Source organism: Myodes glareolus, chromosome 10, assembly GCF_982192425.1.
Source record: "Myodes glareolus chromosome 10, mMyoGla1.1, whole genome shotgun sequence".
Classification (NCBI taxonomy): domain Eukaryota; kingdom Metazoa; phylum Chordata; class Mammalia; order Rodentia; family Cricetidae; genus Myodes; species Myodes glareolus.
The window spans coordinates 87,412,002-87,426,925 of NC_142035.1; the positions used below are offsets into that span (position 1 = coordinate 87,412,002).

The 14,924-nt window shown below is 44.1% G+C and overlaps 1 protein-coding gene across 1 annotated transcript in view; it reads right to left on the reverse strand.

Annotated features, from left to right (window-relative positions):
- Window positions 1-5,357: 5,357 nt before the first annotated feature.
- Lrp4 (LDL receptor related protein 4) overlaps window positions 5,358-14,924 on the reverse strand; it is a 54,549-nt gene continuing 44,982 nt past the window's right edge. The window contains exons 35-38 of the mRNA XM_048428323.3: window positions 13,061-13,128; window positions 11,762-11,849; window positions 9,711-9,852; window positions 5,358-7,693 (exon numbers count right to left, since the gene is read on the reverse strand). Coding sequence (XP_048284280.1) covers window positions 7,361-7,693; window positions 9,711-9,852; window positions 11,762-11,849; window positions 13,061-13,128 — 631 coding nt within the window. The 3' untranslated portion in view covers window positions 5,358-7,360. The remainder of the gene's footprint in view (window positions 7,694-9,710; window positions 9,853-11,761; window positions 11,850-13,060; window positions 13,129-14,924) is intronic.

Here is a 14,924-nt window from a genome sequence, read left to right on the forward strand (position 1 = left end):
GACTACAGGGGAAGAGAATGGAAAGATGGGTGGTAAGAACAGGGTTACATGTAAGGAAGGAGAGGAACCAGTCCGCACACAGGAACCTCTGGGAATGGGCAATGAGAAATAGGCAGAAACAGTCATTAGTTTATAGACTTACATAAAAACTCAGGCAGACCTTGTGCTTCAACCTGAAGAGCAGAAAAGCACAGCAGCCAGCCAGTGGCTCTTACCTTGACCTTGGTTGGAAAATGGTGATCCTGCCTCCAGGAAACCTCAGAAAGAGACTGAGACTGAGAGCTGTCTCCTCCCTTCTTATAGTCATCTCTAGTTCTGGGATTAAGGGTGTGTACCACTACTGCCTGGTTTCTATGGTAAACTAGTGTGGCTACTGGGATTAAAGGTGTGTATCATTGCTGCCTGGTCTGTAAGACTGGCCAGTGTGTCTGTTTTACTTTTCTGATATTCAGGCAAGCTTTATTTATTAAAATACAAATGAAATGCCACTATACATAAACATATATAGTTTATTTAAATATTATCAGATGAAATCTGAAGAATGCATTTAAAGGAGAGGTTGATGGTTACCTCAAATTTGCTTAATAAAGGATGTGTGTAGTATGGGTTCTGAAGAGTTTTAGAACAAGAAGCCAAAATCTTTTTGTACTCAACCTTTTGTCAAAGGTGTGCATATGAGATGTCCTAATCCATTCACTTATTCATTTGACCAGTGGTTACTGAATACCTAGTATAGAGAAGGACTGTTCGAGGCATTTGGAATAGTCAGTAAACAAAAATAGACACACACACACATTCCCTTTACTCAAGGAGCTCTTGTTATAGTGAGACGTAGATAGTCAACACAAATAAATTATGCAGTATGTTCTTAGACTGTAATTTTATATACACATGTGTATGTATGTACTTGTAGAGGCCAGAAGTAGACACCAAGTATCTTCTTCAACTGCTTTCCACCCCTCCCCCTTATTTTTAAATACAGGGTCTCTTACTAAATCTGGAACCCACCAATTTGCCTAGACTAGCTGGCTAGCCAGCCCCAGGTTTCCTCCTGTCTCCAGGCCTTCAGCGCTGCACTGGGATTGCAAAGCATATACTACCATACCCAGTGTTTTACGTGGCTGTTGGTACTAATGATTGAACTTAGGGTCCTCCTGCTTACATGGTAAGCACTTTACTGACTGAGGCATCTCCCCAGCTTCCCTTAAAGACTATTCAGTCATGGCTAACCTGGAGCTTGCTATGTCGATCAAGTTGGCCTTGAATTCACAGAGATCTGCTTGACAATGCTTCCTGGGTGCTGTGATTAAAAACACAGACCGCCACTGCCTGCTTAGGACAGCAGTCTTAAAGGAGAGTCAGTTCAGGTTTTGTTGAGATAGTAGAGCTGCCTTGAAAGGTGAAGGAGTTAGTTATGATTATCTTTTACATATATGTAAGAGAGTCAGGCAGAGGGAACAGCAATACGAAAGGCCTATGTTTGAAGCATACCTGGCAGGTTTGAGAAACAGGGAGGCCAGTGTAGCTGGAACAAATGAATAGGAAGTGGAGGGAAATGAATCTGATAGATAGTGGAGGAAAGGGAGTGACTATTTTGTCCGTAGCAGGTCCTCAGTTTTTGGCCAAAATTACCTGTAGCAGCCCAGGATTACCGTTAAACAGTACTTATCTGAGTTATTAGAGTTATTTGTGACTTCATCCCAGGGTTCCCAACAGTTCTACACAAGTGTAGCATAGCACACTACATAGCAAGGATCAAAGCGAACACTGTATTCTTGGAACCAGACACAAGAAACTCATGTCAAGTATTGCGGCTGCTGAGTAACCGTTAGGCATTTCTAAAAGGTCCATTAGGGTTGGAGCAGGTGTTCTTCCGTTTATAATCACAAACTGCATTCTGGTTGAAGTATTCCAAGATTGGGATGTAGATCCTTCTTTCCAGCCTAAGAGAAACAGCTTTAATGACTGGATTTCCTTTGCCTTCAGTTGAAGTGCTCCTGAACAATCCTCTGGAGGTAATGGTGACACTGATACGCATCTCAAGTGGCTGTGGGATCTGTGCTTCAACTGCTCTCAAAGATCGCGAAACTTTTCCTAGCTTATGCTCGGTCACAGTTAATAGGTGCTGGTTAAATGAAGGGAAAAGTAGCTAACCTTTTAAATAATGTCTTTCCTTTTCTTACAGCCCATTTTTCAAGCCTTCAAAATGTAGACTATCCCAGGAACTTTGACCACAGAAACATCAGCCAAGAGGCAGAGGGAAAGATAGAAGCCTCATTGGCTATCAACAAGCTCTTAACCCACAGGGAAGAACAGGCTATGTGAGTTCTTGGTTCTCTATATTCAACAAAATGAAACAAGTAGATTAGGTAGCTTAGTAACTAACTTAACCTTGGGATTAAATTCAGAATTTTAGACTGAGTATGTTTTAACACTTAACTGGAAATAAAACTGTTCCCAATGTGGAGCAAGAAAATGATCTGGAAGACAAATAGGTGAGCGAGGGAACGTTTAGAAACAGAAAACAGAAGCATCTTTCTTCCCCACTGTTTAGTGGCGGTGTTGAGGGCCCTCAGATCTTCAGCCACATTTCCGTTTAGTACCCCTTTGCCCTTAGCTCTTCCAAACGCTCATCACCACTGCCTCAGTTTTCTTTAGGCCTAGGTGTAGATAAATGTCAATTCATGTCACACAGGGGCTGAGAGATGGCTCAGTGGGTAAAGCTGCTTTCTGTCAGGACGGATGGCCTGAGTTCACAGGTCACAGAACTGATTCCCATAGGTTGCTCTTTGACTGCCACATACATGTACGCAATGTCATGTACACACTCACACAAAATAAGTCAATATAAAAATTCTCTTCCTTAGAGCATCCTATAGGCCTCAGACTTTTTCATCTTAGGTTCCACCATTTGTTTTTATAATACTGAAAGGCAGTGACCTCATTTTGGATGTAATTTGCAAAACTATACTTAAGGTTTGTTGATTTTTTAAAAATATATGGTTTGTTTAGTTTTTGTTTGCTTTGTTTTTCAAGACAGGGTTTCTCTGTGTAGCTTTGGAGCCTGTCCTGGAACTAGCTCTGTAGGCCAGGCTGGCCTCGAACTCAAAGATCCACCTGCCTCTGCCTCCTGAGTGCTGGGATTAAAGACACCACTCAGCACAATATATGTATTTTTAAATTTGTTTATGTCTATATGTACACTCTATGCTTTCAGTGCCCAGAGTCCAGAGTTACAGGTGGTTGTGAGCTGCCATGTGGGTGTTGGAAACTGAGCCCAGACTTTCTGCAGGAGCGGTGAGCACACCCAACTGCTAGTATTATTCCAACCCATTTCGGTGATTTCAAAAAATATATTTACTTTTATTTTATAGGCATGAGTGTTTCATATACCTACAACACAAGTGTGGCCATCTCTCCAGCCTGTTTTGTCCATTTTTGAAGACAAGTCTTACTAGCCCAGACTGGCCTCAAACTCAGAATGCCCCCATCTCAGCCTCCAGAATGCTGGGATTACAGGCACATGCCACTAGTCTGGTTTAATAGGATTTTGTGGTGGGTATGTGTTTATGTGTGTAAATGGAGGACAAAAGGCATCCTTGGGTGTCACCCTTCATGAGCCATCCAGACAACACACTCTCACATACACCGAAAGAGGTTCTTGCTGTCCTGCAACTCTCCAACTAGGCTGGCTGACTGACCAGAAAACCCCAGATCACCTGGCAACATCTCTCCAGTGCTGGGATTTCAAGTGTGTGCAATCATTTTTGGAATTTTTTTTCTTCTTTTAGACAGGGTCTCATTATGTAACCCTGGCTAGTCTCAAACTCACTAGAACAGGCTAGTCTACCACATCTGCCACCACGCCCACCATGCCTCACAGAAAAGCAAGGCCTTTACTGACTCCACTGTCTCCCTAGCCCCAGTTTGTTAGAATCTGACTCATCTTCTGCCAGTAAAGGGTTCAGGCTTTATATCTTAAGAACTGGACAGGGAATTCTCAACCTTCCTCTTAGCCTTAAGATTGTAAGATTGTGGGGCTGGAGAGATGGCTCAGCGGTTAAGAGTACAGGCTGCTCTTCCAGAGGTTCTGAGTTCAATTCCCAGCAACCACATGGTGGCTCAGAACCATCTATAATGAGATCTGGCTCCTTCTTCTAGCCTGTAGGCAAAACATCCAGACAGAATGCTGTATACATAATAAATAAATAAATCTTTAAAAAAAAGATTCTAAGATTTTTCTATTCTTGTTATGGAATCTTGTTTTCTTTTTAAAGAAGAAGGGGTTGACTTGTCCTTGAACTACTCCATTGAATTTTGTTTCTGGTAAACCTACCCACTGCGTAGACTGGGAAAATTATACATTATGGTTTAGATCCAGATCTCTTGCCAATCAAATACAACTTTCTTTTTTCATTTTTCTTCTTTTTCTTTTGGGGGAACAGGAGTGGTGAGGGTGCTTCTGCTCAACTCCAAACTGTGAGCTGGGATTGTTTAGGCATGGTTGGCACCTCGCGTAGGGACGTTATCCTGGCAACTCTACGTGTGCATAGTATTAGGACTAGAGAGCTTCCTCCTTTTCACAGGAATAATGGACAGAGAACCTGAGATGGGTTCCTTGGTATCTTATTCCAACTTTGGCATGCAGTGGGTAAATAAGGAAAATAGGATTGGCTTTTGGGTCTTTTTGTTTTTGTTTTATCCCCCCAGGACAGGGTTTCTCTGTGTAGCCCTGGCTGTCCTGGAACTAGCTCTGTAGACCAGACTGGCCTTGAACTCACAAACATCTGCCTGCCTCGGCCTCTGCATCCTGGGATCAAAGGTGTGTGCCACCACGCCTGGCAGGATGTAGCTTTTTAAAAACTGGAGTATGTGTAGGCAAAGTGCTGGAGATACAGCCAGTCCCATTCTGGGATTTTTCACACTGGGTTGCACAGTTTTGCCGGTCATCATCATTGCAAGGCAAAGTCAAGTTCTATGACATGACAGACCTCAGTGAATGAAAACAGTAGAAGATTCACGGCATCCTGTGCCATGACACTAGCTTCTGGAGCCTGAAGCTGTCACTAGCGATCATGATTGTGATCCTGTCTGGACAGGCAGCGTCTATCAATCCCATGACCTGCCATCCTTGCTCTAGAGGAAATCAGGGCAATGTGTCAGTGAAGTCTCTCATCTTGACCTGTGTTCCCAAGATGAGCTGAAACTCCAGCACAAACCCCATTCCTTTCGTTTCCCTTCACGGGTCACACATCTCTGAAGATGTAAGAGGTGATGTCCCTAAATAGGTTTTCTACATCATGGGTCTGTCAGATAGTGCAGGTGCAAGATTAGTCATGACTCCAAGCCAGCCAAAGTCATTAAGAAAAGCTAAATTTATATTAAATTATCATAAAGCCCTAAAACACTGAACATAGTGGTTAAATAACTCCAGAAAGCCCAATCTCTCCAGTGAGTAATGTTAGAATCATTACACATGAGCATGGGAAAATCACTTCCATTAGTTTAGGACAGAGAGACTTTGCCCTTTGTACAGAGTAAATCAGTGCTCAAATAGATATTTTTTCAAACATGTCCTTTCTACATTCTGAACAGCCCAAGTGCAATAAGAACCCTGCCCCTTTCCACTTAGGAGGATGCCACTCTTCTGTTTGTTTGTTGTTTTCCCCTCCTCCCCAACTATGAATTTAAAGACTCAAATGTTGCCTCATTCAGTGTGAAATGTTCCTATTTCCCCTTAGAAGCGGCACTGTGTTTTCTCAGTTGCTGTACTGGAAAAGACCTGAGAACAAGACTATTGGTTTGACATCTGTCTCCTGCTCCTATAACTGACCAGAGAGAATTTGATCTTGTCCTGTTTTTCATGCATATGCTTGGCTGCTGATCTCTGACTAGCAAGAACCATGAGAGATATTTTAAATCAGAAAAATTCTCCTAAGAACCCTGTGCTCCACTCTCAGCTCCTGTCACTCTCTCCTGTTACCTTGGTTTCTAGGGAGAAGGGCCTGGACTTGCTCTGGACCGGCCCTTACTGCCTCTACTCCTTGCTCACCACTGCGTCTTCATTGGCCCTCCTCATCACTGGACTTTAGAGACTGATGGTGGCACAAGGCTAGGGTAGGAAAAGCAAGCCTAGGCTCTCCTTTCTCAGAAGTGAAGACATTTTAGGGCAGCACAAAAAGTCTCCACTCTGCTGAGAGAAGCCCTGGTACAAAGGAGCATGAAGCAAGTGGTGGCACTTGGGTGTGGACACTGGCTGGAAGAGCCGGCATGTGAGCTTTTCCACCATAGAGCCACAGGTTGTCCATGAACTTGTGTCCCTGAGCACTTGAGAATGAACTCAAGAGTTTCAACTTCATAATACTTCTCCTGAGCCCTGGGTAGCTTGTGTTTGTCTGGCTGCTCTTCCTGACCATTTAGGAAAATGTCTAGTGATTCTTTAAAAGGTTGTTACAGAATTACTTCTCTTAGAATCCCAGAGAATGGGAGAGAGAAAGGCAGAAGAGTGAAGCTCAGGTAGGACACTGTGCTTGACCTATGCAGAGTTTCTTAAAGGTCTTAGGTCTAGTCTCCAAGGCCCATCTGTTGTTCATTCAAGCTCACAACAGTTAAAGGCCTAGGAAGAGTACTGGCCAATAGCAGCACCAGGAGGGAGTTCCTTTTAGTGAGTTGCCATGACAGGGGTCTCCAGTTATCCAAGACAGAAATGGCCCCAGACATTCCAGCAGGAGGAAGAACAGCTTAAGCCACACCCACACACTTCACCTGTGTCATAGCTGACCAAGTTGTGACTCCTGAGTGAGAAAAATGTCCACTGCCAGCAATGGACAAAACACCAGGGCTCAATACCCCACAAAAGCTTTTCATAATTACCAACTTCTGAGGCTGGAGGTTTCCAAACACCCAGACCAGCTGGGACGATTCTCGCTTCTCTCAGCCTCTATTCATTATCTTTTACCTGTGACCTCCAGTCCCAGCCCCTAGTAGGCCAGTTCACAAAGAAACCATCATATCAGCTGTGACGGGGAAGAGTCTTACATCATCAATTGCATCAATACTGTGGGTTGGGCACAGAGGGTGCCTGGAGCCCTATGCTGACCAGGAATCATGCTTAGCCCAGTTTCAGGGGGCCTAGAGTGCAAGAGGTGAGGCTCATGGTAAACAGGTCTAAATTCTTGAGATGGGCCCTCATTTCTTGTCCCCAGGTAGTTGTGGACTCAGGTGAGCAACAGGCTCTGTGGGGGCTTAGAAGCAGTTTGGAGTAGGAGGAGGAGGAAGATGAGCACATGGGGAAGGGGCCTGCACAAGGATCGGAAGTCCGTAGAGAAGGAGTGGGCAGGCAGGGAAGAGAATGTGGGCCCTAGACCTGGCTCTCTGAGGAGAGCTTGCGTTGGTGTCTCCAGCCCGTGTCTGGCAGAGAGCCCCGTCTCTCTGGAGTGGCCGCAGTGTGGACACTGCTGCACTCTGACTGCTCTTCTTGCAGCAGCTGCTCTGTTTCCGTGTCATCTAGGGAGCCAGAGCTGGCCTGGATGGACACTGTGTCTGTCTTCATGCATACATGATCCCGGAGAAGGCCCCCCCGGGAACTTCGCAGTTGCTTGAGGTCATCCCATTCAGCATCATCTCCAGAGAGGAGGCAAATTCCCTCTACAATCTTGATCTTCTCCTTGGTGTAATTGTGATCAGGTCCACCCTGGGGCGGAGAATGGAGACACATAGTCAGTTGGCATTCTGTAAATGATAAGCTGAAAATGGAAGCAGAACTGAAGTGGCTATGAAGAACAAAAACCCCACACACTGGTAGAACAATGTAGTCAAAGCAAAAATAAGGTCCTACCTAAGGACAGCTGTGATGATAATTACACTATCACAGAGGGAGGGGGGAACCATGGTTTCTGGTCCTACACCAGCCTTTTACTAGCTGGTGTTACTAGCTATGTTATCTTGAGCTAATTACTAACACGTCTAAAACCCAGTCTTCATATCTGCAGTATTGGGGAATCGAAGCATCTGCAAGTCATACTAATTGTTGTAAGGGTTAAGTGAGGCAATTCATGGGATGCAACTGTTAGAGGACTGGACACGATACAATAAAACATGTTAGCTGTTGCTGTATTGTCACCGTAAGTTATTAATGGGGCATCATGCCAAAAAAGAAGTTAAAAGCAATTCAGTATGCATTTATCCAAGGTTTTAAGTTGTATCATATACTAGTCTGTTGCATCATTCTTCTGGTTTATTAATGGGACATCATGCTGACATAAGTAATCAAAAACAATTGGCAAAAGCAAGTCAGTGTGCGCAATTAAGGGTTTTTGTGTACTGTTTCACAGGGACTAACTAAGGTCCTACATTAAGCAGATTCTGTGCTGGGAGCTCAATGGGCTCTGCCGTCAATCATGCGAGGAGACAGAGGTAGTTTCAAGCACACATAGAAACTCCCATTCACCCAGCAACCCTCCAAACTGAACTTAGTGTGCATAACATGCAGGCCCACTGCAAGTCCTCATCACAGAAATGCACTGGGTAAGTTGGGGAGAGGTGGGGTACATAGCAGTGGTAGTTCTGGAAACACCATTGTCTCTACACACAGAGCAACAGGTACCTGGAATCAAGAGGAGATCAGAAGAGAAAGGGGGAGAGACTATCAGAAGGGTGAAAGAGCTGCTGAGGAGGAAGCAGACAACAAAAGAAGAGGTCACACAGTTTTCTTTCTCCCTTTGTTGTGGAGTGGGATGGGCTCTAAGGCCTTGCATGGCCTAGCCCGTGCTGTACGGCTGAGTTACACCCTCAGACCTATTGTTCAGCTCTAACTGATAATCTTCATTGAGATTCTTTTCTGGGACAGCCCACATCCCAGGGACTCAGGAATCCTCAATAGTCTTTCTCAGAAATAGAGGAGAGGTTTCCAGTCCCCAGAACTGTAGGCAGTTTTGTGAATTATAGTGGCAGCTTTTTAAATACTTTCTAGATCCAGGGATTACCATGTATAGTGAGGGTCCTGCAGGGGTGACCTGCCAAACAAATCAGAGCAGACTGATAAGGGTCTTCTTAGGGGATAACTTGATGAAAGTTACAGGATTTTAGAAGAAATCAAGGTCTATTGGATTAGGAAAACCTGACATCTTAGACCTCAGATCCCTGGCAGTAAAAAAAGGATATTTTTCATTTCTAAATACAGTAAATAATTTTGCAAAGACTTAACAAAACATTTAAAAATAAAAACACATAAAATCTTCATGTTTCTATAAAAATCTCTTAAAAGCTTAAGAGCAAGGATAAGGAAAAACTAGCCCTTCCCAAAACAGGTATTTGGATCAGATATTAGACAAAGAAAGAGTCAGGAGCTTTTGGGTTTGGGGAGTAATGTCCATAAAAGCCCCCTTGCTTTAGAGGGGTACAGCCGCAGCACAGAGTCATGACGCTCCCGAGGCGGAAAGCACCCACACACCTGGACAATCTCTTTCGGGGAGACAGACACTCATTGCTTTCAGACCCGAATCTTCTAGCCTGGTCTTTGCTGTGGTCCCTGAAAGACTCTACGTTTACAGAAACCCAGATCACACTCAGTGTTCTGTTCACTGCTATTTCAGAAATGGTAGATCAGACAACACACGGTCCTTCCTCATTCACTTAGACAATTCAGTCATAACTCCTCTCTCCTGCTCCCCAACCCCCAGAAAAACCTAAATAGGTATTTCCATTGTTACCTCTTTCTTATAGCACAGTTGATTGTACATGGTTGGTTTGGGAACTGCTTCAATTTTCACTTCCTGAGTGGAAGTTCGGTAGGAGGGGTTGCTGTAGGTCAGGTTTCCCATCCCAGGATCTGTGAATTTAGACCTTCTGCGTCTTCAAGAGGAAAATAAAAGCAGAATTAGTTGAGATCTTTATAGGAATGATACTAGGGGAGGATGTTGCCTATGTGGGAAGCCCCTTCTCTGCAGGTCCCAGTGACCTACAGTATGACCCTGTCTCCAGGCATTCACACCCTTCTGAAAATCACCTCTGGAGTGTGGGCTGGAGCTGGTGGCCCATTTCGTGGTTCTAGATACTAGATTAGCTTCCATCTTGAGTGGTGTATCCTATCTCCTTCCCTCCCTCTCTTTAAAGAAACTGCCATGTTGTCAATTGTTTTCTAGAAAGGCCCACAGGGAAATAGCAGACAAGAAGATCTCCACCAAATAGCCAGTAAAGAACTGAATCCTGCTAACAATTATTTGAGTAGATTTGGAAGGATATTTTTTCCAATCAAACCCTGAAATAAGGTCATAACTCGGCTGTTACCCGGATTGCAACCTGTGAGAGACCTTGAAGCAGAGCGCACAGTGACGATGCATCCAGATTTCCAATCCACACAAGCTGTGAGGCCATGAATGGTTATCATGTTAATGTAGTACTTTTTGGGGTTACTTGCTATGCAGAGATGGGTCTTTGTCTTAATCCCAGCTCTGTGATCTACTAGCTAGAATATGGGTAGGCATAATCTAATCTCTCTGAAGCTCAGGCCTTGTCTGTAAAGGGAGGAGCGACACCTCTGTCACCGGGTGTATGGGCTAGGTTTATGCTCAAGCTGTTGTCATGGGGGGGGGGACCTCACTGAAAAAATGAGTCTATAGCAGTGGTTCTCAACCTGGGAGTTGCAAGCCCTCAACAAACCTCTGTCTCCAAAAATATTTACATTATGATTTATAACAGTAGCAAAATTATAGTTATGAAGTAGCAACAAAAATAGTTTTATGGTTGGGTAACTACAACATGAGGATCTGTATTAAAGTGTCACAGCATTAGGAGGGTTGAGAACCACTGGTATATAGGATCGGTCTGTAAGCAGGCAAGCCTGTAGGGCATTCTCTTAGTGGTTTATGTGGGTGGGACCGGCGCATTGTGGGTGGGGACACCCCTAGGCTGGCTGTTTAGGTTCTATAAGAAAGCATGCTGGGAGTTCAGTGTGCTGGTGTACTTAATCCCAGTACTCCAGAGGCAGAGACAGGTGGGTCCCTGAGTTTGAGCCCAGCAGGGTCTACAGAGCGAGTTCTAGGTCAGCCAGGGCAACACAGAGAAACCCTGTCTCAGAAAAAAACAACAACAACAACAACAACAAAAAAAACAAACAAGAAGAAAGCAGACTGGGTGAGCTGTGACAACCAAGCCTACTGCAGCACCCCCCATGGCCTCTGCATTAACTCCTGCCCCCAGGTTCTCGCCCTGTTAAAAGTTCCTGCCCTGATTTACTTTGATGATAACAATGATGTAGAATCAAAATAAACCCTTTCTTCTCCAAGTTTTTGGTCACAGTGTTTCATTTATAGCAATAGAAACACTAAAAATACCAGGTTAGGACATAAATAATACTGTCCCATTAAAAGGCAAGTGATATTATTATTATATTATTTTTTTCAGCAGTGACTGCAGAATCCAGATAGTTTTGTTGCTTGCAATGTTTAAATCATTGGGAAGAAAATATAAAGAAAAAAGCACACACAAAGATCCCAAGTTGAAAATGACGCATTGCGCCTTCTCAGAGTCGTGCCCAGTGAGCAGTGCCATGCCGACCGACTACTGTGAAAGGAAGTCAGCCATCCCGCAAGGGCTGAGGTTGTGACACAGGGTTTCCACTCTCCTCTGCTCCAGCCAGGAGCCCAGTGGTCAAACGAGGCTGTGTGGAGGGGTATTCAGCAAACTGTGAAGCTTCAAGAGAACCTAGACAGGCTAACAGAGACCAAAGAGCATGTCACCCACAGGGCAAAGCTGAGCTTACCTGTACAGCATCAAAACTGCAATCACCACCAAAACCAACAGAATACTGAGGAGCCCACCGATGGCATAGCTGATGTGAAGTCCTTCACCTAGGAGAACAGAGACAGGAGGCAAGCTGATATTGCTGGTGCAAGGGTGCCTTTTGTCTGAGGATGGTGAAGGTTCACAGAAGCAAGGAGCAGAAGATGGGCGGGAAAGCATCTCCAGTACAGCCTCACCACTTACGTACTATGTGACATAAGGCAAGATGCTTAACTTCAAAGTGCACATTTCTCATCCGTTAGACATAACTTGTGGAAACAGAATGACGGCACACATGTATACACATAAGTAGCCCCTCTAATTTATGATTTCTCTTTCTGTCATTCTAGTTACCTATCATCAATGACAGCCTGGAAATAACATTATATTACAATGAGAAATTAAAATCTTTGGAGAGAAAAGAGCAATGATATTTGTATAACTTTATTATAGTAGATTGTTAAAAATGTTTTATTGCATTATTAATCACTGTTGCCTAATTTAAAAAATAAAGTTCATCACCGATATTGTATGTATAGGAAAAACAAAGTATAGTAGGATTAAGTACTACCTGAGGGTTGAGGTTTCATTAGTGAGTTGGTTATTTAGTTTTGTTGTCAACCTGACACAGGCCGGAGTCATTTGAGAAGAAAGAACCTCAATTGAGAGTAAGCCCCCAATTGGCCTGCAGGGCATTTTCTTGATTAAAGATTGATATGAGTGAGCCTATTCCATGGGGAGGGCAGTTCCACCACTGGGCAGGCAGTACAAGAAAGGACTTCTATAGAACGCAGGCCGAGCAATCCACGAGAAGAAAATCAGTAAGTAGCACTCCTCCACGGCGTCTTTAGCGCCTGCCCTGACTTCCTTCAGTGGCAGAGTGTGACCTGAGAGTTACAAGAGGAAATAAACCTTTCCTCCCCACGTTGCTTCTGGTCATGGTCTCTGTCACTGCAATAGAAACCCTAACTAAGACAGGGCACCATAGTACCCACACACGTACACATGGCATACAATGCTTATCAAATGCCTGGTAGGTACACTGGAAATGGTGACTTTTAGGATTATTATTTCTGTGGATTTAGTCAATGAAAAGAGTTGATGGAGACTCTTCACAAAAGCTAGGAGAGAATTGAGTCCATAAAGCTAGGTGTGACGGTGTACCAGACTGCAGTCGCGGCACTTGGAAGACAAGAGGCAGGAAGATTCAGAGTTTGAGGCAAGCATGGCCTACATGCTAATAAAGAGTCTGTTTCAAAAGCAGATAAACAGGACCTACCTGGAGCAGCAGGTACAGCCTCGTTGGAATGTACACAGAGGCCCAGCTGGGCATCCCTTTCAGAGCATCTGTGGGGCATAAAAGACAGATATGAAGGCTTCTTGTAGGCAAACAGATCCTCACTGTCTTCCAGGAAAGGAGGGACCGGCTGTGAAGAGGGCTTTCGGGCCTGAAATAAAGGCACGTGCTGCCGAGCCTGGTGACCTGAGTGTGACCCCTGGAATCCACACGGTAGAAGAAGAGGACCATCTCCTAAAACTTGTTCTCTGACCTACACATGTGCTGGAATATGTGCCTCCAAATGGAATAAAATATAATGTAGTAAACCAGGCATAGTGGCACAGGCCTTTAATCCCAGCACTGGGGAGGCAGAGTTTGAGGCCAGCCTGGTCTCCATAGTAAGTTCCTGAACAGCCAGAGGTGCACAGTGGGACCTGGGGGACAGGGAAGACCAGTAACTTCCAACTGTCGTGCCGTGCTTAAATATGTTTCATTTAAAAGCTGCAGTGTTAGAGTGAGCTAGGCAGAGTTCTAAGGACACCAATTCAAATCTTTCCTATACTACATGAATGAATGGGAAAGAGCTGCTAACCAAGCAAATCTGATTGGTTATCACAAGGTTAAAAAAATTGTTTTTCTTGTCTCCATTGTTTCACAAGGGAATAAGCAAGACATCCAGAGGGCATGCCCAGCTCGTGCACCTGCAGTGCTCAGAAGGTAACTCTGGCATATTATGACAAACAATTGGAGGCACCTCCCAACAGCCTGGAGAAAACACCTACAGACAGAACAAGAGCAGTCTTCAGCTGGAACTCTACTGGGAAAGACCTGAGGAAATGGACATGGTGAGTGACTGTAATCCCAACATTCGGAGCTTCCTAAGTGTGAGGGATAGCCTAAGCTACATACTGACCCTGTCTGAAAAAACGTTCAGATGGACTGGGTAGGAAATTGTCAAAGAATAAGTAAAAAAATGAAAAAAAAATACTAGGTATTGTTAATATTGTTTCTTCAGTTGAGGGACACATGCACATAAAAATGACTTCAATAAGAAAAAAAACAAGGAGACTTTTTTCTCTTAGCACCTATGTTCTGCTTAGTCATGTGGGATAGGATTTCTCTTTAAAGTTATATCCCAGCTAACACACTTAAATGATCAAAACATTTATTACCACAGGCTAGAAAGAAATAACAAGGGAGGTGGTGGTGCAAGTCTTTAATCATAGCACTAGAGGGCAGAGGCAAGAGGATCTCTGTGAGTTCAAGGCCAGTCTGGTCTACAAAGAGAGTTCCAGGACAGCCAGAAAAACCCTGTCTCAGAAAACAAACAAACAAAGTAACAAGGGGCTGAATTATATGAGCATTAAAAAACAAATAAACAAACAAAACAACAACAAACAAACAAACAAAAAAGAGGACCCAAAGAGATATTGTTCTATGGGTAAAGTTCTTTCCAGGTCTGAATTTGGAGTTCCACCACCAGCATAAAAAGCTGGTTGTTGCAGCAAGCGCCTGTGACCCCGTGCTGGACTGGAGGAGGAGCCCTGGAGCTTCTGGCCTAGGCAACTGGTGAGAGCTAAAGTTAGGGAGAGACCATGCCTCGAAAATAATGTGGGAAGCAACTGAGAAAGAAACCGCACATTGACCTCTGGCCTCCACATGCACATCGGAACATGTATGTACACACACAGGAAGAAAAAGGTCTGAGGAGGGTCCAGATGTTTCCCAAACAAACCTAGAAATTAGGAGTGTAGCTCAGCATTGGAGTGCCTGCCTAGCATGTGTGAAGCTCATTCTCTAGCACTGTGAAAACAACAAAAAGATTCTAAAGAAAATTTAAGATTAAAGATGATGGATAACATTT